Below are 22,937 nucleotides of genomic sequence, written 5' to 3' on the forward strand. Positions count from 1 at the left end.
AGCAATTCAGAAAAAAAATAGCCTTTAAATTTCCCTTAAAACTTGTTACTGATAGAGTTCTTTAAGAAGAAAGTTCTCTACACAAAAGATCACCCCTGGAAAGTTCCTGCCTTTGGTGCCTGCTGCTCTAACTGAACTCAAAAGAAGTTCAAGCAGGATGCACCTAGCCTTCCAGCACCTAGAGCAAGACAGTGGGAGAGATTGCCAGGATTTGCAATGAAGAGTCAAAACAGGGCTGTTTCAAAGACTTTCAGGACTGTTGGAACAATCCATTTTGAGTGCAAACATTTTGGAACTGAAATGCTTTTCTGCTTCTCTATTTATATCAGGCTAGCTTCTCTGTGTGTGCGTGCGTGCGTGCATGTTCTATCTCAACTAGAAGAAATACGGAAAGATCCATCAGCTCACTAAGTTTCCATCCTGTTTGTTAAGGAAGGTTCGTACTTTGCATCTACCAGGAAGCTGAGCAGGCTGATAGGAAGGAACTACCTATTTCTTTTTTTGGCAGCACACTCACTCACCCGCATGCAATCCTATATACTTTCCAGCATAGAATTCCTGGATTTCTGCATCAGTTGGATAAGTTACTCAATACAATGCTTCCTTAAATCTCAAATGTTCAGCACTTACAAATCCTTTCCTAGGTGGGATAGCAATATTTATTTTAGCAAGAGAACTTATCTATCTATCTATCTATCTATCTATCTATCTATCTATCAAATTTGTCACCGCACATCTCCTCCCACCAGAGGGACTCTGGGTGGTTAACTTAGAAGATTCAAATTTTAAAATACCAGTCTCTGCCAAGATATGTAAGATATGTAACATTTGTAGTTGAGTTCTGAGCATGACGGGTCACTTAGATGGAGCAAATATACACAGGACCAAAATTCTTAGTTTTGATTGTTTTGCTTTTGGATTGTATTGGGCTATTACAGTGGCAATTATTGTTTGCAAGAAAGAAAGACAGATTCTGAATCACCCAAGGTTAACTTGAATGATCAAAGCCTTGTGCATTTATACTGAAAGCTTGTTTACTGCCAGTGGTGCCTGAAGCAATCTTTTATAGCACTGTAAATTGGTAGATTTTAATTAATGATGTACATTAGAGGATTACATTACAGCATACCAATATTTGGCAGGCATAATTAGCATTTGATATACCTAGACAGGGTGGCAGACTCTCTAATGAATAGAGGCTCTGATCTGTTCACCAGGGGCCCAGAATTCAGATCTTGATGCTCCCATGGCAGTCTTGACTTGGAGACATTGAAGATGGGAATACAAATTAATGAGACTGATTCTCTGGATATTTGTCATGGCAGATGGGAATGAGGTATTACTTGGGGATAATCTTTGGGTTGTTATTATAAAAAAATACAAATTTGTAATCTTTCAAAGGTTGTTGTTACAAAATAATTAAAGATAAAACTTGAGACAGTTTCCTCCTACCCCAAAAGAAAGCATAACTAAGGTTCATGTATCAAAAACATGTAGGCTTTAATTCAGGTATTCAGGACAGTTCTGTGAAAATGCAATCTGAACAGGAGAACCTGGGAACAATGCAATTCTTTTCTTTACTGTAGGTGTTTTGTTCTTGCAAGATCAACTCAGGAAATATTTATGAAGACTTGCTGTTGCCTCTATATCAGCCAGCGGCTGTCTGGTTCTGAAATGGATCCTCTGGCTACATTCAAGTGGTTGCCTTTTCTTGCATAAGGATTTAAGTTTATGTTTGCCTTGTACAACTTTGATTGATTGATTGATTGATTATGTGCCATCAAGTCGTTTTTGACTCCTAGCAACCACATAGATAGATTTTATCCATGACAATTTATCCCTAACCTGGTCTTTCAGGTCGTCCAAACAGTGTATTCAATGCCATTGTAACCTAGTCCATCTGCCTTGCTGATGATCATCTGCTTCTTCTCTTTCTTCCACTCTTCCCAACATTAGAGCCTTTTCCAGAGAGCTAGATCTTTGTATAATGTGTCTGAAGGCATATTAATTTGCCTTGAGTGAGAACTCTGGGTTGATTTGTTCAATGATCCATTTGTTTGTTTTCTTGGCTGTCCATGGTATTCTCAGGAGTCTTCCCCAACACCAAAGTTCAAAAGCGTCAATACTCTTCCTATCCTGCTTCTCCAAAGTCCAACTTTTGCTTCCACATAGTGTCATAGGGAATACCATGGCTTGCATGATTCTGATCCTTGTAGGTATAGGCACATCATGGCATCTGAATATCTTTTCCAAGGCCTTCATGGCTACTGTACCAAGTACTAATCTGAACCATATTCCTTGACTACTTGTTCCTTTACTGCTGATGGTTGATCCTAAAAGGCAGAAGCTATCCATTAGTTTTACATCTTCATTGCAAAGTCTAAGGCTGATTGATCTGCCTGTTGTCATCATCTTGGTCTTCTGTATATTAACTTTTAGTCCCATTTTTTTCACTGTGCTCCTTAATTTTTATTACTAGGGCTTGCAGATCCTTTGTATTTTTGGCTATTAGGATAGTGTTATCAGCATAGTGCAGGTTATTGATGTTTCTTCCTCCAATTTTAAAACCATGCTCATCTTCTTCCAATCCATCTTCCCTTACTATATATTCCACATACAGATTGAATAAATAAGGGGAGAGAATACAGCCTTGTCGCATTCCTCTGCCAACCTAGAGCCAGTCTGTTTCACCTTGTTTTATACATGTTGTGGCTTCCTGACCCGTATATAAGTTTCTCATGAGGACAAGATACATACAGATGATGAGGATTTATGACTAATGGGTAGATGGTATGCTGATTTGCCTGTCTGTTACAAAGTTTGCAGATATCCTTCATCAGCTTTAGATAGTGCTGGAAAGAGGTAGTGCTAGTGGTCCATGTTAGTCCCAGTGACATTGGAAAATATAGTCAGCTAGTCCTGGAAGCCAAATTTAGATTGCTAAGTAGTTCATTCAATAATTATTTTAATACTTTGGACTATTAGAATTCATACAAATAGTTACCTTGTCCATTTCTGATGGCTAGGTGGGTGGTTATTTTTTTTTCTTTTTTCATTGCTGTATTTAATTTATATATGTTCTGTTTATCTGTTCACCAACAGAAATATTGTCTGTCTATCGATCTATCTATCTAGATTGCTAAGTAGCAGCTTGAATTATAGAACTGCCGAGGTAATGTTTTAAGGAATGCTACAAAGAGGTTTGGATTCACAAAGCATTGGGGAATGTTTTGGGAGAAGTAGAACCTATATAAGAGAGTTGGGCTCCCTTTGAACAGTGATGGAACCAGGATGCTGGCCCATAACATCGAAGAAGTGAAAGGACAGCTTTTAAATTGATATGTAGGAGAAATCCAACAGGTGCTGGCAGCAACTTGTTCAAAAAGCATATATAGTTTAGGACATGCAGTCAAAGTAGAAAATGAATTAATAAGTAGTCATGACAGTGGCAAAAGAAGAAACAAAGCATGTGGAACAAGGCTCACAGCAATAAAATTTGGTAATCTCTCAGCCAGAATAGGAGAAGAGTGCTGGAGTGAGTGGCCATACAAATTTTAATAATAATAGCAGTAGCAGCAGCAGTAGTAATAATAATAATACTTGGTTGTGAACAAGAACACAGAAACCCAGTTTAATGTAGATAATAGTGGGAGACAGTCCTTCCTGAATAGAGATTTGTCTTGAGTACAGGACATGGAAGGGTGAGCTGGGAGAGATGTTGCTCAAGAAAGCATTGGAAGATCAGATTCCTGTGATAAAACATTGCAACTGATCCTGAGAGGATGAAAAAATTAGGAATGCATGCAGAGGAAGAGCTATTGTAATAATGGGAGACTTCAATTATCTTTGCATAGATTGGATACATCGGGTCACGTCAAAGAAAGCAGACTGTAAATGATTGTGCCTTAGAACAGTCTTGGAACCAATTAGAGGGGAGGCAACTCTACACTTAATTCTAAGCAGTGTTCATGATCTGCTGTGAGATGTAACTGCTGTAGAACTAGTTGGAAACAGTGACCCTAATGCTCTTACATTTAGCATCCACCCAAATGAAAAACTGCCAGTAAGGTCCAACACTGTCACTGATGACTCAGCAGGAGAAGCATTTCAAAAATGACAGGACTTGTGAAAAAAAGTCACTGAAAGAAGAAGTGAGGAGGCTCATATCACTTCATTGTGCCTGAAGGTTATTTAAAACCATAGTAACTGATCCTCTGCTAGACTGTTTTCCACAGTAGAAGAACAGATCAACCAAATTGAGGAAAAGGCCAACATGGCTTTCTACTAGCATCTGGGAAGCCATAACAGTTAAGAAGTCATCCTTCCAGATATGGAAAAATTGTAAGGAAAAAAGGACCCCAAACTCTGGCCAACACCCCTCCCCCCAATGTGATAATAAGGACTACAAGAATAATATTAGAAGAGCATATGGCAAAAACTATTAAGGGAAACAAGAATAATTTCTTTAAATATATTTGAAACAGCAAATAAAACAATTGGGCTATTGGAGGACAAAGAAGTGAAATGGATGTCTGAGGAGGATATGAAGACTGCAGAGAACCTGAATGAATTCTTTGCCTCTATCTTTATTGCACAGGATAGTACCTGACTTTCTGTTCTCGGGGGAGGGGAAAGGAAAAAAGCAAACTGGGGTAACAAGACAAGCTGTCTCATGACATCTTGACAGAATGTACGGTAACCAGTCACTGGGTTCTGATGACATCTGCTGTTTAATTGAAATTGCTGATCTCTTAATAAAAATACTCAAAATACTTTTTACTCAAATTAACTGTAGTGCCATATGACTAGAAGGTAGAAAGGGATCCAGGGGAGTTCTGGGAAATTGCCTTCCTATGTGTTTGAGGCAAATTGATAGAAAGGCGAATTGTCTTTAAAAATTGCAGCTTCATTGATAGTTCAGTAGCATGATTATAGAGATGGGTGTTTAGTGATAAATGATGTGCACAATAAAGTTAAGTCCTAATAAGGTTGCATTTTTTCATTAAATGAATGAACAATCACAACTGAATGAATTTGAGAAAAGAGCTAAAATAAATTGCTGGTATCTGTTTGAAATGTGAAAATGTGTGAAAAATTTGAGATGATTTTTAAAATACATATTGATTTTGTTTCAGTTCAGCATATGATACCAAAACAAGGCAGAAGGTGGCAGTCAAAAAGCTTTCAAGACCTTTCCAGTCCCTTATTCATGCTAGAAGGACTTATCGGGAGCTTAGATTACTCAAGCACATGAAACATGAAAATGTGAGTGGAAAGACTGTGTTGCGTAAAGCTCCAATGGAAATGGTAACTTGTCTTTTGTTTGGTAATCTGAAAATCCCACATTCATATAGAAGGATAACTTAGGGTTGCATTTTATGCAGGAGCACTTGAACCCTGGTTCCGTTCTTGGGTCTCCTAAGTTAACCTTACATTCAGGTGAAGATTGGGTTTGCAGTTCTAATAGAGGTCTGAGCAATCTGATTCAGGTAGCCTTTAGTGCTCATTTTAAGACGGCTGGAATATTGGTGAATGAAGAGTACTGAACAACTAAGGGACTGCTGCATTTTGTCTTCAACCCTTTCTTCCCCAAAACTGTGGCCCTAATTATCTTGGGCAGTTTACAGCCATAGTATTAAGATATTGTTAAAAGTTATTGCTACAAAATAAATGCAGCAAAGGTGCAATTATATTCAATGTTCTGGTGAAGGCTGAGGTTTGGGGTAAAAATGCAGAACAAAAAAAAAAACATTTACCAACAATGTAGTTTTTTTTTTTACATGATTAGTATAAACTACTAGTCAATTATATTCTACCACAAAAAATTCAGTTCACTTACACCGTCAGATCAAATAGCCTAACTGACATATAGGAATTCACTGAAAGGTTTTTTCATTAAGTTTCCTTCTTGCTTAAGAAAAGGCAGAGTTTGCTTGCAGGAAGAATACAGTACAGAGTTAGTTCAGCTAGAATAGCCCTGATCATTTCCAAAAGGGCAGGTCTCACATATTCCCTTCTCTCTTTGGGTCCTTTCACACCTATTTTTTCAGCATGCCAGATAAAATTGGCCTATTTCATCCAATCTTGAAAAGCCAGGATGGTGTATACATATCAGAGTTTTACTGCAAATTAGAGTGACAAACCAGAATAAATGTTAATTTGGGGATAGTGTGTGATATAGAAGTAGAGTGCCATAATTTGTTTCTAAGTTCAGTCTTCTTCCCCAAATCAATCAGGAGGACGCAAGTACACATTTTTATAGTAAAGGTATCCACAATGCTGGTTGGGTAGAAACCAGTGACAGTATATTTCTTTATCCTTCCCTATAAAACAGCATTTTGACATCTTATATTTTATTTTTAAATGCTTTTTTTTTTTTTAAAGTAAAGGGAAAATGGTGGATTATTTGAAGCATGGTAGGAGGTAGGTAGACATAGTAATGGACAGAATTGAGTTTTGCAGGCAAATACTTCTTAAAAACGTGTTCCAAAGGTTGGAGCAGCCTGGATCTGAGCTATGAGAAGAAGGAACATCAAATCCTACTTAACCTGTAAGTACGATTGTACTCTTAGCAGATACAGAATTCAGCAATCATACACAACTGATACGGATTAAAGTATGCCAAACCTCCATTTCTAGTCTCCATTGTCTTTGCCTAGAAACCTGCAAGTACAGAGCATAAAATCCTACAGTATCTCATGCACTTCTCAAGGTAAAATAGAAATTCCTCTTTTCTCTTTCAGGTTATAGGATTACTAGATGTTTTTACACCTGCAGCATCCATAGAAAATTTTAATGAAGTGTAAGTAAATTTGAAATAAAAATTGATAGTTGGCAAGCTACTAGGATAAGTAGTATTGGCATGACATAGCAAAAATCAAACATTTATAAGTAGAATTAATTTCAGTGGTCTAATGAAACATGTTAACTTTTTCTGTTGCATCTGTCAAGTCTCAGAATACTTAATTGTGATGACATACACCTATCGGAATACAGTTTTCTGATATCAAGAAAGTTAAAAGGGGGGTTGGTTTTGGCTTGCCACTGGGAGTAGGATGTTGTAAAATGAACTATCTTTTTGTTTAATCTGCTTTTGTAAGGGCGGTAAATTTAAATGTTTTTAAGATGCTTAAGAAAAAAGCAACAAAATCTTAGAGAATCTTAGTAACTGACCACTTTATCATCACATAACCTTTTGTTCAGTTGATTGGTGTTAGCATGCTACAAGACTCATTGTTGCTGTTTTTGCCCCAGAAAACCAATCTGGTTACCCCTTGGGGAAGTGTTACAATGCTGTAGTAATCTACAAGGAAAATAGGTTACTTTAGGCATGTCTGTGTGGTATTGTTTGCATTCCTCAATCCCCGTAAAGCATTTTGAAGCTGGCTCTGCAATGGACTTCAGTCCTGCTGACCTCAGAGTGCAGAGAATCCAATAGGAGAATGCAAAATTTATAATTTATTCAGTATCCCACCCATTGAGCACTAGCAGCTCCTGGAGTTTAAAAAACACACACCTTCTTGTTGCTACACATAAAAAGAAAAAAAAATGTCCTTCTGCCTCCAGTGTTTTCAGTAAAAAGTAAGATGTCATTCTAAAACTATGGTGAGAGCATGATACCATGGTTTTGCTGCTAGGTTTCCCCAGCAGTGGTAGTCATGGTTGTATGTTGGATTGTAGAGCTACTATGTTAGGTGGAAGTAGAGAGTAATGGCTTGTCTGAGCCCAGAAGCTGGAGGGTGGTGTGAAGCAAGAGTTTGGTACATGCTACTTACATAAGCAGGAGAAAAAAAATAACCCAGGCAATTTTTTTTAAAGAGGGATTGTGAAATTGACTAGAAACTGACTAGATGTTTTAAGAAGGCTCTTGCGAAAGGTTGCCTTATGAAATCTACTAGCAAGCTCCGGTGTTGAGTAGGGGAAGGCAAGAGTTCCTATGAATGAGAAAACATTTGCATCCTAAACCTGTAGACCTACAGCACTGCAGACTGCAAAGCGGAAACTGTATAGTTTAAACAGTGCTGCAGCCAAGCTGGTACAACATACGGTTGGCAGCTTAAGGAGGATAATGTTGTAGGAGCACAGTGGCATGATGATGAAGTTGGATCTGTGCAGATGGCATGCGTGGAAGACCCTTAAGTATGGAGAGGCCCCATAGAAATACAAATGGTCTGCTCATTTGAGTCCCAGAGCAGAATCCTCCATTTGTTGGACATACTTAACCCAAGCAGTGAACTACTTGCAGTAGCCTATACTACACTGATTTTTTCCTGGGCCAAGGTTGGGAAAGATGTGTCTTGAAATGGTCATTAAGAATCCATAGTCTGGTACTTTATATAACTAGAGTATTGATTAGTAGTCCCTTGCCTGCATTAATAAATACTATCTTACATTTTATTCTCCTGGATGACCTAATGTGTATTTTCCAATATTTCCCTGTATGAGCAGTGGGAAATCTGTGTCTACCCAGATATCTTTGGACTCCAATTCCCATCATATCTCACCACTATCTTGCGTACTAGGTTAGACAAGAGTTGGAGTCCTAAATACCTGCTTTGAGATAACCTTTGCTCTCTGAAGCACTTTCTTGGGAGGTGGGGATGCCACACCACCTTTTGCCTTTGTGTCCATCTCCTGTATTCTTTCTGTTGGCTCAAACTTCCATCAAAATCCATGCACTGGATCCAGAAGTTTCCTTCTCCCCAGGGAAAATATTCTTTTCATCAGAGGTGAACCATTGAATCTGACCTGACAGTTGTACTCAGTTACCCCTAATTTCCCTCTCTCTATCAATTAGGATTTCAGATTTGGCCATTAGTTAGGCCCTGGGTTGCGTCAAATACTTGTGTGATCCACAGCCTGGAAATTTAAATTGTACTAGTGAATTAATATGATACAGTTATAATAAAGTTTATAAAGCAACTTTAAAACCAATTAAGGTTGAAAAGTGATTGAATCTATAAAACCATTAAGGCTGTAATTTTTTTAAAAAAAATTAAGACTGTGAACTCAGTGGGAATTACTTTGGAGTTGCACTGTAAATGTCTTCACAATCTTGGTTCTGATTTGCAGGTATCTTGTCACAAATTTAATGGGTGCTGACCTGAATAATATAGTGAAGTGTCAGAAATTGACAGATGACCATATACAGTTTCTTATATATCAGTTACTTCGAGGACTAAAGGTAAAGCCATGGGGGCATTTTATTTAATTATTTGACAATATTTGTAACCCACCCCAACCCAGAAGGACTCTGGGCAGGGCACCACACAATCAAAGCAAAAGCAAGACAATAAAGTTCAGGTACAAATAGTAAAAATCATTAATTAAAATCTTACACATCATAGACACCCTTCAGGGAAACTAACCTAAGGGCCAGATGCTTGCTGACTAACTTTTGAAGATACCTGTAGAGTAGGAGCCACCTGTACCTCCAGTGGGAGAGTGTTCCATAAAACCGAAGTAAAAGAATAGTTAAATAGGGGGTCTTGGTTACAGTGGAACTTTTCTCTTGGTCAAGTTTCTGCTGTCCTTATTGATTTGCTTACAGGTAGTCCTTGCTTAGTGACCACAATTGGGACCACCAACTCCATCGCTAAACGATGCAGTTGCTAAGTGAAGCATCACGTGACCACGACGGGCTTACAAGCTCACTTCTGCCATGGTTGTTAAGCGAATCACCACAGGTCGTTAAGCAAGACATCATGTAACCACAACTTGTGATTCTTCTGCTGGCTTCTCCATTGACTCTGTTTGTTGAAAGCCAGTTGTGAAGCGTGCAGATGTTGATCACATGACTGTGGGATGCTGCGATGGTTGTAAACACCTGCCAGTTGTGGAACTGAATCTCGATCATGTGACTGCAATGGTCGTAAATGCGAGCACTAGTCCTAATGTTACTTTTTCAGTGCTGTCATAACTTTGAATAGTCACTAAACAAGGCAGTCATTAAGCGAGGACTACCTGTATTTGTTTGGGCCATGGCTGTAAATCATTAAAAAAACATAACTGAGTATCAAGAGGTTTGTTATGGCTATCCAGTGGAATTAAGAATCATAGAACTGAGTATTTGAAAGGGACCCGATGGATAATCTAGACCAGCCCTCTGCAATAATACTGGAAAACCAGTAGTAGTTTAGAGAGGAAGAAATACTCTGTGCTTGCAAGTACTAATACCTGAACAAAGAGTCTGCTTCTGCAGGACCCCAACAAATTGTCTGAGGATAAAAGAAGCTTTTGCTTTCCCGAATCGATTGGAAAATCTGTATATATCCTCTGTATGTACGCCCACAGACACCCACATAATCAATACCCATTCCCATGGTGATGCTATGGTATTCTAGCTTTCCAGAAACAGATGAGTATCTTTTTACAAGACACAGAATATGCAGATTTATATATAGCAGAGTTTCTGAGACTTTGAAGTTCCATGCATTTTGTTTAAAAGAGTAGGAATGAAAATGTGTCTACCAGCCAGAATTCAGGATCTTTTGTATTTAGGGTGGAGAGTAGAATTGATGTAGTTCAGCTTTTGAAACTGTAGTGGAAAAGTTTACCCTCTTTTTTCTTTCTCTCATTACTGTCTTCCAAGAAGAGACAGTTTTCTAATTGGCAATCTTTATTCCCAAGGCCTTTAGACTGAATTGCAAAGAGTGGTGGAGTTTCATATCTGATACTGTTTGCACTTTAAAATGTAACCAAAGTCCTTGTATGATTCATCACTGTGAGTTTGTAGTATGGAAATAAATGCAATCTTTACTTTGTAGAAAAACGTGAGTGAGAGCAAATGGTTTCTGATAATCATGTTCATCGAATTGCATTTGATTTCTGGGTTTGACCTTACCTGTTTTCTTTTCATGTTGCAGTATATTCATTCTGCTGGAATCATTCACCGGGTAAGTTTCAATCGCTGATAGAATGCTTTGTATACATCTGCAGCGACTGGTTTCATCATCTCAAGTTCAGCCCTGTTTTAATAGTCTTTTCATTCTGATTCAGGACCTGAAGCCCAGTAACTTAGCTGTAAATGAAGACTGTGAATTAAGGGTAGGATTCATGCTATTTTGATTATTGCAATAATACTTGGACCACATATATATCAATGCAAACAAGAAACTGAATAGTGTTGTTGCTATCTCTTTTTTTCTGCTTCATCCTGATGTTGGGCAAGGGAGAAACAAACATCTTCCAAATCATTGTCCATTATTCTCTAAGCTAAATAACATTTGCAGGAAGTGTGATATTCATAAGGTAAAGGTAAAGGTTTCCCTTGACGTAAAGTCCAGTCGTGTCCGACTCTAGGGGGCGGTGCTCATCTCCGTTTCAAAGCCTTAGAGCCGGCGTTGTCATAGACACTTCCGGGTCATGTGGCCAGCATGACTCACGGAACGCCGTTACCTTCCCGCCGAAGCGGTACCAATTAATCTACTCACATTTGCATGTTTTCGAACTGCTTGGTGTGCAGAAGCTGGGACGAGCAACGGGAGCTCACCCCGCCGCGCGGTTTCGAACCGCCGACCTTCCGATCGACAGCTCAGCGGTTTAACCCGCAGCGCCAGCATCTCGATTACTAAATAGGCTGTTGTGAAAGTTTTGGATCTTCATTCATGGCAGTAATTGTTTCTAAAGTTACTGCTCATATCATCAGGCCCTGCATTTATAAATGAAAGAATAGATACAGAAGGTATTTACATTGCTGGAATTAAAGTTAAAGACTAACATTTGGAAAGGAAGATTAAACTGCTATATATAACCAACAAAGAGAAATCTCTGGAACAGATGATAGGAATAGTATTGATTTTTTAAAAATCTGAATTTTTATACCAACATATGAAATTCTGTTTTAGGACATCTTGCTTAATAATGTTTGTACCCCAATTTATGCAGTAATGCACAACAGTATTTTCTCCAAAGATAAATATAGGTATTGAATATTGATAAGAATATAGGTAGTTATAAAATTAAATAGAGGCAGTTAAAAATTGTATATAAACATTCCTCTCATGTGTACTGTTCCATGGAATGTGAGAACTTGGCAAAGGATACCATCTGAACAACAAGAAGTGCCACCTGCATCAAGGTCTGACCCAGAATGGAATCTGTGTTCCAGAACATGTTACAATATAATGATTGAAACAATAAAATAACCCCCTTCCTATTTAGTAGCATTTATCAAAAAGTCTCCTGGTCCAAGAGAGCACCATCCTGATAATTAAGCAAAGGAGGATATCTAAATAGTCAAATAAATTCAAATAATATCATTCTTGATTTGGTGAAAGAGGGGAATGCTGGCTGGGGAATTCTGAAGGTTGAAATCCACCCATCTTAAAGTTGACAAGGTTGAGAAACACTGTCCTAGTTAGCAGTCATTGGTTCATCATTGCTACAGAGTTTTGTAGCAGTAACAGATTACAAAAGAAAGGATATGTTTTTAAGATGTATCTAATCATGGTCTGTACTTAGGGACAAATGTTTCATCTTTGGGCCTTGTTTCATTTAAAAGTTATTGCCCTGTCCTATAAATGTTAAATTATATATTTAAAGGTGGGGAAATTGAAAGCATGCTGATCTAGTATTAAGTTTCATGCCAAGTTTTGCATGATTAGATGTTCTGTTACTTCCCTAGTTTGATTTTCTGGAATAAAGTCCATATATCTTTATATTGCTGTTATCCCTTCCACCAAAACTCTACATGCTTGTCTTTTGTAGTAGAGTATAACCCTCCCATCCCATATTAACATATTATTTATGTTGTTTTCCTATCTCTGGAAAATGGAACCCCTGTTGTGTATTTAAGTTCATCTATGTGATTAATGGGCAATGTGTCTACAGTGCCTCAGATCCTACATCAGCCTGGCATCAGATCCATTGAATTGACTTATAAGCAAGTAGGTTGGGGCCTATTAGGTGATGATTAAAGTGGTGGGCTATCACTCCTATCATCCCTACCTGTTGGCATGCTGAGCTAGGTGTATCAAGTTTAACAACTTCCGAAGAGCTAAAGGTTCCTCACCCCTGTGCTAAGCCATGCATTCTAGCCCTAGTGGGCATCAGGATTTTTTTTTCAGGGGTATGAATCAGCCAAGTGTTTGGAAGCCAATTTTAGCATTAAGGTACCATCTCAAAAATCCAACCTCACCCGTGTGACTTTAAGTGTACAATGAATTAATAAACTGGTGTTTCTGCCAAATACTCTAACCACCCAGAGTCTCTCTTTTGGGGGAGATGGGTGGTAACAAAATTTGAATAATAAATAAATAAAAATAATGCTATTGTATTGAAATCAGTCTCAAATACATTGTCCCCCACTTGATGCCCTTTACCATGATCCACTATCAGCATTCAGTTTTTCTGCCAGCTTTATATTTGGGTCTGTGCTGGCTTTAAGAAAAGAAATGAACAGATAATCAGAATAAGCTGAGATAACCCATTATGTTATGTTCCAACAGAATTACATGTTATTTTTCTTCAAATCACCCCTCAATTTGCTGTGCTATATCTCAAGGCACTGTATGGACCAGGAGATTGCAGTATAATCTGTCAGATAATAGAAGGCAGAAGGACTTTGTTAGCTGGTTGGTTCAGTTGGATTGGTTGGCTGGTTGGATTGATTTTTAAAAAATGTTTGTCTAGATTTGAACCATCAGATGATGATGATTATATTTATATCCTGCCTTTGTTTTGTACAATTCAAGGCAGTGTATCTAAAGCTGCTACCAATTTCCCCAACGATGACAACCTTGTGAGGTGGGCTGGACTGTATGGGAGTGACTGGCCCAGAGTCACCCAGCTGGCTTTCATATCTCCTGGCTTCTAATCCAGTACCTTAACCACTGCACCACACTGGCCCTCTGGTTTGGTCCTCTTGCCAATACCAATGCAGTTTTTAATGAGTTATGATAATCAGAATAAAGAATGGTGGGAACATTTAATATAACTAAAATAACAGGAAACTTTATTCATTATTCTGTAGATTTTAGACTTTGGCTTAGCCCGGCAAACTGACGATGAAATGACAGGCTATGTGGCAACCCGATGGTACAGAGCCCCAGAAATCATGTTAAATTGGATGCATTATAATCAGACAGGTAAGATAAAAATACTTTCTTATTGATTTGTACTATGATATATGTATAGTAAGGGCTTGGATGGGAATGTCTTTATTGTACAGAGTCTCTTGACTTGTGTATTTATGTCTTGGCAGTTGACATTTGGTCAGTTGGATGCATCATGGCAGAGCTGCTGAAAGGGAAGGCTCTTTTTCCAGGGAATGATTGTATCCTTCCTCTTACAACCCCTCCTTTCCCCCCAACACACTCACAAATGGTAACAGGCTGCAGATCTTGTTCTGCACTGAAATGCTTTTAAGGCAATATTAGTCATTAAGCAAAAATGCTATAGCAAACATGTAGCAAATAGCTAAAATGACTGTTTTTCACAGCTGGTAATAGCCACAAAGGCTCAGAACACAATGTGTCCTTAAACTGCAGTAGGCCGAGTAAATTTTGTTCTTGTATGTTTCATTTAACTAATGACGACCATACAAGCACAGCTTGCAATAGCCGGTGGTTTGTGAGTTAATGTTGAAGACCAAAGCTGCTGAGAAACTAGTAATTTTGTTTGGTAAGCCTGAAAGCCAGTTGCTAATGATGGCTCTCATTGGAAGCTGCCCTTGAAGCAAATTAAGGAACCAGGCAAATAGCTTCTGATGTGATGTGAGTTTTTAAATGTCACGACCTGGTGAATTTCACACTTCCTACCCCAATTTCTAGGCTTACTCACAGGGATTTTGGAGACTGAGTGATACAAGATGATGCTGATTCGAAAGGCCAAGTAGAAAATATTCTAATTCACTATGATAGGTTCTTTATGTAACATTGGAAAACATGGTCTCTTTCAATGGCCAACACAAGCAACTCCCTTGGTCTGGGCCATTGTGACATCTAATTTTAGAAGAGAAAGCCATATAATTCTTCTGCATGAAGAATAATAGTGTTTAACAATGTTTTAAGCTCTTTCAAGCAAATGATGGCCTGACTGAAAACTGCCCAACTTGAGATGGTGAGTAATGGTGAAATGCCTTCCAGTGACTTAAGAATTGTGCTTCTGCTCACCTCTTTAATTTAATTGGATTTCTAAGGGCTCTTTGGTGCCATCTCAATGGATACTATTGTAAATGCTTATATATCAATTGTGTCTTCTCTTTATCCAATATGATCTTGTTCACACATAACCTAAACTATAACTGGCTTGTTTGTGTTGGTTAATATGATGTATGAACCTTCTCACTGTAGCTTTATGATATGTGGGAACCAAATGTGGCTTGATCAGCAACCATAGTTTTAAAAAAGTCTTATTTAAGATCCAGGCCAATCTGTTGACAGAAGTGTCCATCTCTGCACATCATCTTCTCATTCTCCTTTCTATTTTAGATGGCAGAGCAAAATTGGTAGATATGGTATGTGGGTTTGGCAGTTTATATGTGCATATAAGTCCTTTCCTGAATGACCTATCTTTCTAGTAGTTTTCCTAAACCCTTATAGATATTGACCAGCTAAAACGAATAATGGAAGTAGTTGGTACACCCAGTTCTGAACTTCTCAAGAAAATATCATCAGAGCATGTAAGTATGATATATTGACAGAGTAGTAACTAATTCTTCATTTAATCTGACTGATACTGATTTCCTGATAATATTGTTTTCAGTTACATGTTTTTATCAAGTTATTGTTGATTTTCAAATCTGAGTGATCTGAGAATTAAAAAAAACCCAACCCCCCCAAAATAGGTGTTTTTAACAAGGTCCTATACAGTGGGTTTCTGAATGCCAAACAACCAATAAAAGACATTTGATTTCTAGTTCATATCTAACCAATTGGTGAAGAAAATTCTATACAGAAACACCTTTAGGGCAGTGCCATCCTTCAGGAAGATGTAATTTCCACAGGAAATCTATCTTGTTACTTTTAAATGTTCATCATATAAATTACATGGATCTCTGTTTATCATATGAATCTCTTTTTACTTGAACTATATATATTTGAAGCATATTATTTTTCTGAAGCATATGAAGCATGAAATGTTTTCAGCTGGCAACCTGCATATAGGCTGATCCATTCACAGAAAATGTAAATAAAGTTTGATTTAAAAGAAGAATGAACACTGGTAAATGTTAATTGATACATTTCATGTGGTTACCTCCTTTTAATGTAATCTGTAATAAAATACGTGATTTCAAGGTTGGAAGTAATGTCTCTTGGAAGACTGAAGTATCCCACTATTTACATCCATTTTTTTCACTTGCATAGAAATCTAATCTATTTGTTTAAATAGAAGCAAGAAGTCGTCATTGGCCCAGACTGACTTCTTACTTGCTGGAGGATATCTGTTGAAGAGCACACCACCTGCCCAGTATAAGGCTACACTGAACTCCTTGTATTTTGCTTCTTGTCACATCTCTTTCCATCAGAATTCTGCCAAACATTTCTCAACACATGCCAAAAAATCTTTTCTGTAGTTCTTGCATGCAAGAGAGAATGCCACTTTAGTCTTTTTTAGTGCTGTAAAGTCTCCTTTGTCCTTTGTAGTGGTGATCCCTATTAAATGATAGTGACAATGTGCAACTCATGTGGATCTTATTAGAGTAGAAAACTATTGCATCTTTTCTGTAATCATAGTTATCCTTGCTCTCTTTACAGATGTGTATGTAATTAAGGAGGTTAGTAATCTCAGGAATGTTATACTATCTAATTTAAATCTACATTGAGCAGAGATGAGATAAATGAAAAGAATGTTGAAAAATAGTCTTTTGTTTCTCATTCTACTGTATAATTTGTAAACCTTATAAATCTTTGGGGACAATTGATTGTAACTGAATGCAGTCACAAGTCATACTTTCAAAGATGAATATTTCCTTTCAATCACAAATTTAATTTATGCATGTTTATGCAATTTCACTTTTGCAGGCCAGAAAATATATAGAGTCTCTACCATACATGCCTCAACAGGATCTGAAAGTAGTATTTCGTGGAGCAAACCCATTAGGTAAATATTTAATATTCACTACTGTCCTAGAGAGGGATAGTCACTTTAAATGGGAAAAAAAAATCATTACTGCAAATGCCCAAATATCTTCAATTTAATACTAAGACTGGTTATAAAGACTGCATTGGGTATAGAGAAATTCCAAATGAATTGCTCCTTCAGTACTATTCCATCTTTAAACCAAGCATTATTTCTCCTTAATTATATTGCATACATTTAATATAAATATTCTGTGATGCTGAGTATGATGCCTGGGATATCTTTGGGGAAAAGGGACAGTAGTTAAATAGATAAGAAGGAGTAAGAATAAAAATAGTGACAGTAATTCACAAGCTATTATGATGTAAATAATTAAAGGATCCTTTATGACAAGATTCCCAAACATTTTGAAGTGGTAGGACCTTTGGAATTTTGAGAACGTGTTGTGGGTATTCTCACAAAACAGATGCTCTGCAAGGGGCTTGTCCATTCACAAAATAAGCATTGGGGGGGGGGCAGGCGGAGGTGTCTAATCACAAAACATCCAGTGTTAACAAGCACCATACGGGAAACCCTAGCTTTTTCTAATGCATTTTGGTTTCATGGGATAAAATATGTCTATCTGTCTACCTGGAGAGAGCATTAGTTATAGAAAACATTTATGTATATGAATTATTTCTTTAATATGATGATGTACAGGGACCATTCAACACAGGTTTTAACATTCCACATGCTTGACAATTGGTAACAGAATGCAAAATGTATTAAATAGAAAAATACGGCCGCTATGCTAAGCACTTCACTTCATTCAGGTTTACACACATGGCTTATGCACCAGTGCAGAGCCAGTTTAGGTTCTGGCAGGGAGCAAACCCCACACTTACTAGCACTGATGATGTTACCTAGTCAGGTAATGAAATGTCTGCAAGCAAACAACCAAGCTCAGAGAGCACCAAGGACTCCACAGTTCAACCCTGAGCTACCTATATTCTCTTCTATTGGAAATGAACTGATATACATAATTAATATCCCGAGCAGAAGAAAAGAACATTGCTGCCTGAGATTAGGTTGTAAACCTTGACAATGAAATCCAAAATATCTAAATCCAAAATTATTATATTAATTCTTATTAATTAATATGAAATCGATCAGCCGCTTTATGTTAGTTTGATTTTTACTATCCTAGCTGTGGATCTTCTTGAGAAGATGCTCATCCTGGACAGTGACAAAAGAATAACAGCCTCAGAAGCACTTGCGCATCCTTACTTTGCTCAGTATCATGATCCTGAGGATGAACCAGAGGCAGAGCTATACGATGAATCAATAGAAAATAAAGAAAGGGTTATAGATGAGTGGAAAGGTAAGGAAGTGTTTCCTTTTGTGCTTCAAATGCTAAGAACACTTAAAACACAACCCTTATGAACTATCGCAAGGATAAATTTACAGAAAGTGAGTGCAGATGTAAAGTAGTCAGAGCCTATATAGCAGGGGTGAAGAGTCATATGAACCAAGGATTGAATTGTCCCAGAATCTCTCTTCTTGCCCTTTATTTTACACACATACCCCACTCACATACTTTTGATGGATGGATTGGTTAGATTTTTGTACAGGAGCTCAAGGCAGCGTACCTAATTCTCCATCCTTCTGTTTTTCCCCATAACAAGATCCCAGTGGGTTGGACTAACTAGCTCACAATCACCCAATGAGCTTCCATGGATGAGAGTGGGCTAGAACCTGGCTCTTCCCAGTTCCAGGCCAGCACATTTACCACTTTACCAGACTGCCTTTCATATATATTTATTTTAAACATATAGTTTGGATGTTAACATGTTTGAGGTTAAAAGAAACCTTCAGGGCCAGGTTGCAGTTACTGTGTCGGCTAGGGCTACCATATCTGGGCTGCAAAACTGAAGACAAGTACTTAATGACAGCCTAGAATATCTTATATCTGGTAGTTCTCTGTATCTCTTTGGTACCATCTAGTGTTCATGTGGATTCTTGCCACCAAGATACAGTACAGTAGCTTTAGTTTCTACATTCTCTTGATTTGCTGTTGAAACAACTTTTAGATAAATACATAAAAGAGCCCTCCTGCTGACCATCATGTGCCATTTAGTTAGCCATGGTCTAGTGCTGGCAACTGCTAATGCACACTAGGTCCACAGTAATTCCCCACTGAATTTTCATCCAAACTGTTTCAAGAGCACATAAATAGATTAAGGAAATTACTTGCAATAAAGTTTCATAACTTCTGGTGTGTCTTCAGGAAATACTGTCCAGTAGTGTTTTCCTTCCTTTAAAAGAGGCAAGAAAAATGTTAGGACTGTGTGAAAATCTCTTGTTTTAATAATTGGTGGATATGGGTTCAAACAAAGTGATACCTGGCTGTTCATTTTTTCTTTAGTATTAAGCACATTTACTGAATGCATTATTAAATACATATGTTTTCATTCCATATGCTGAATTGAGTGTCCAGGAAGTCTTACATGAGACTTTTCTTTCGAGACTTTTCTAATTGGTATTTCTTTGTCAACTTTGTCAACTTCTGAGAAACCAAAATAAAGAAGTAAGGGCTTATGACTATTTTTGAAAACTTCTGTGATTACTTTTTTTTTTGGATTAAAGCCCTAGAGAAAGAAACAATGAAATCTCCTTAAGATCATTGGTTTTGTTGATATTTGAGCTTTTGGCAATGGGGAAATCTTCAGAACAGCTTCTCCTGCTGATCTAAGTACTGTACCAAAGAGGTTCACAGAAGGAAAGGGAACCCCACAGATAATTAGGCTATTTAGGACTTTAAAAGTCAATGCAGCACCTTCAGTTGCATCCCATAGGCAGTTGGTGGCCATGCAGATCTTTCAATACAGGCATCCTATGATCTCAGGCATCATATGATGGAGCTGGGTGTCATCAGCATATTAAAGTTATCCTACTCCAAGACTTGGAATGACCTCTGATTTTGTTTGTTCAATTTCACGCATGCGTGCATGTGTGAATGAATGAAATGATTCAACAAATCAGTTTCATCTAAATGCACCACATTCTTAATCATTTTGCCCAAGAATAAAATATTTGACACTGGCCCAGGAATAGAAAGATCTTCTGGCAGAAATGCACCCCACACCTGTCACTAATCACCTCCCTTGACAATGGGGCTAGTCCCAACCTAGCTGGTTTAATCAACCAGGAAAGGGCAATGGGCAAGCATGTGATGTCTCTCATCCCTCCACAGATCTTATCCACATCCTCAAGATCTATAAACTGAAAAGAATCTAAATGAAGTGTTGTCAGTGTTAACTCCATATGACCTGCCCAAACATGGAAGTCCAAATCAAATGAATCTGATCATTTCTGTCCAGAAAGAATGATAAGAATTTCTCACAACGAACCTACAATTGTTCTGGCTTCCTGGCCCTAATCTATTGATTCAGGCAATGCTGCTTGGTAGAGAAAAGCATCTCCAACATGTTTTATGCAGTCTTAATGGAGCCAGTAAGATGATTTTGCTCCACCACTGTCACGGAGTAGGATTTCAGTTGTGCCTGAAAGTTCAGTTGTGCCAAACTCCATGTTTGGTCCGATTTGCCTTATGAGTTCTTTCATTTGTGCTGTGACCCTCTACCAATTGTTTCATGGCATTCAGCTCCCAAGTAAACCAAGGTGTCATTTGAACTATGCTAGAAGGAAGTGGACACTTGAGAGTATGTATACTGTCAATCACCTGGGCCATCTTTATATTCCACAGATCAGCTAGAGCTTCAAAGTATTACCAACAAATGAGGCAGGAAATTCCCTAGTCAATTCAGAAAACCATCTGGAGCCAGCAGGTGTTTGAGTTGGAGTATTTCAACCAGTCTACCACCCCTGCAGAAGTTTGTACAAGCTGCCAGTCTAAAATTGTCCAGAGGCAATAAAAAACTGTCTAAAACACCAACTGTCCATGACAGTGGAATTACAGAAAGCTGCTCTATTTCAGGTCACCAGTGCTAACTGAACAAAATGTGATATCCAGTGTATGCCCTACTGGACGGGTGCAATCAGGTACCAGTTGTGTCAGGTCTGTGGTTATCATGGCAGATGTGAATCTCCAAGCCACCTCTGACTAGGCAACTTCAACATGTATATTCAAATCCCCAAGTCAAGAAGTCTAGGGTAATTCAGTGCTATGCCAGGGGTTACCCTGGCTAGCTCAAGAAAAACTAATGCAGAGGGGTGGATGGTATACAGATAGTATCCCTACATTAACCCAGCCACCCAGTTGCAACAGCACTCATAATCAGCACCGTCAGATAGTGTTTTTGAAAAGTGAGGTAGAAGTCTTCTAGACAAAGGCACACTAATTACACACCTCCAGTTCTAGCCTGCTGCATCATAGTGTATCCAGACCGACAGGGCTTGGAGAGGTTAATTCCAGACCAGCACTTTCATGCGGTATTAAATCCTCAATAACAGGTTCTTCCAGCTTTAAAAAGCAGTATATTTGGCCCATATGCACCATCACATAGATCAATATTTCTCAACCTTGGCAACTTTAAGCTGTATGGACTTCAATTCCCAGAATTCCCCAGCCAGCATACTGAAGTCCATACAGCTTAAAGGTGCCAAGGTTGAGAAACACTGATCTAGACATTCTTGGTTAGACTATTACATGAAAGGGAGACCAGACACCGGTCTAACCTCCTTCCCCATAACATCCAAGTTGCAGCCTCCCACCATATTTCCTACAGTTTTCATGTACTTCTATACACTGAGGTAGTTTTAAGTGAAAGCAACAGTGTGTTCCTAAATCTATATGACAATATGGTAGTTTGTAGATCCCACTTTTAAAGTAACAAATCTGAGGATGATACACTAAGTAAATTAAGCAAACCAAAATGTTCATGCTATAACAAGAAACAAACATTTCTCATATTATATTCTTTTCAAGTTTGTGCATTTTGTTCATGGCTTCCAAGTCCCATAGCTTTTCAACTGCTAATATTTCAGATTAAAATATTTCACATTATACTCTCTTACGCTTGCTCTTTTTTTTAAAGAACTAACATATGAAGAAGTGATCAGCTTTAAACCACCCGACTTGAAGATGGATAGCCTTGAAATTGAACAATAAATCCAGACTTTTTTTGCTATGCTTTACTATGAAGACTATAAAACATCTAGCATTGCAATTCAATTTCATATATAACAAGCATAGATTTTACTGTCCAAAGATCTTGGAAAAACTACAGAAATGCAAGGAAACCCTTCTGAAGAAACATATCGGGGAGGTGATTGCCTGGTACTACGAATGTAATAATTGCAGAACATTAAGAACCGCTTCGTTCTGAAAAATGATGCACTGAGGTTTGTCTTTTTAAACTTTGTCTTCTCTGCATGTCCCCAGTGTGATGCCAAAAATGGTGTTTTTTTAAAAAAAGAAAATAGATTATTTTCTCAAATTGTACACTTAAAGCATGAATGTACGTGGAGACAAAAATAGAAATCCATAGAAGCAATTTCTTGTTTTTAAGCATTATGTTTTTCTTTTCTTCTTTTTTAAATTTATAGTTAGTGCCTTTAGGAAAAGGAGCCAGTGTAGTAAATTAGACATAAAATATACCTGTAGATATCCCTGTAGCAGTTTCAAGTACATGAGTGAGCAACAATTACAAATCAGTCAAATTTATTGTTTCCTGTTAGCATTAAAGTTTGTCATTGTTTCTTCTGTAGTTGTAGAAAAGTACAGGGCACAAGTTTTGTTGGGGAATTTTGCACTACAGTGGTCCACAGCATGAAGTCTGGAGGATTGGAGTTTATCTTACATGTTTGAGCTCTTTTGAAGATCAAGCTCTCTGCTAACACACTTTTTTCTGTAATTTTACAGTGCCTCTCTTTCCATCTCCTTGTCAATAAACTGTTTTCTTTTCTAAATTTCT

General features: G+C 37.9%; 1 protein-coding gene across 3 annotated transcripts in view; it reads left to right on the plus strand.

Moving 5' to 3' along the window:
- Positions 1-22,937, plus strand: part of MAPK11 (mitogen-activated protein kinase 11) — a 36,911-nt gene extending 13,974 nt beyond the window's left edge. For all 3 annotated transcript variants that reach the window (XM_063307903.1, XM_063307905.1, XM_063307904.1), the window contains exons 2-12: positions 5,136-5,265; positions 6,744-6,802; positions 9,073-9,184; positions 10,866-10,895; positions 10,999-11,046; positions 13,973-14,087; positions 14,204-14,275; positions 15,543-15,622; positions 16,965-17,043; positions 18,209-18,382; positions 22,059-22,937. In XM_063307903.1, coding sequence (XP_063163973.1) covers positions 5,136-5,265; positions 6,744-6,802; positions 9,073-9,184; positions 10,866-10,895; positions 10,999-11,046; positions 13,973-14,087; positions 14,204-14,275; positions 15,543-15,622; positions 16,965-17,043; positions 18,209-18,382; positions 22,059-22,132 — 973 coding nt within the window. In that variant the 3' untranslated portion in view covers positions 22,133-22,937. The remainder of the gene's footprint in view (positions 1-5,135; positions 5,266-6,743; positions 6,803-9,072; positions 9,185-10,865; positions 10,896-10,998; positions 11,047-13,972; positions 14,088-14,203; positions 14,276-15,542; positions 15,623-16,964; positions 17,044-18,208; positions 18,383-22,058) is intronic.

The sequence above is a fragment of the Candoia aspera genome, chromosome 7 (assembly GCF_035149785.1).
Source record: "Candoia aspera isolate rCanAsp1 chromosome 7, rCanAsp1.hap2, whole genome shotgun sequence".
NCBI classification, from domain to species: Eukaryota; Metazoa; Chordata; class Lepidosauria; order Squamata; family Boidae; genus Candoia; species Candoia aspera.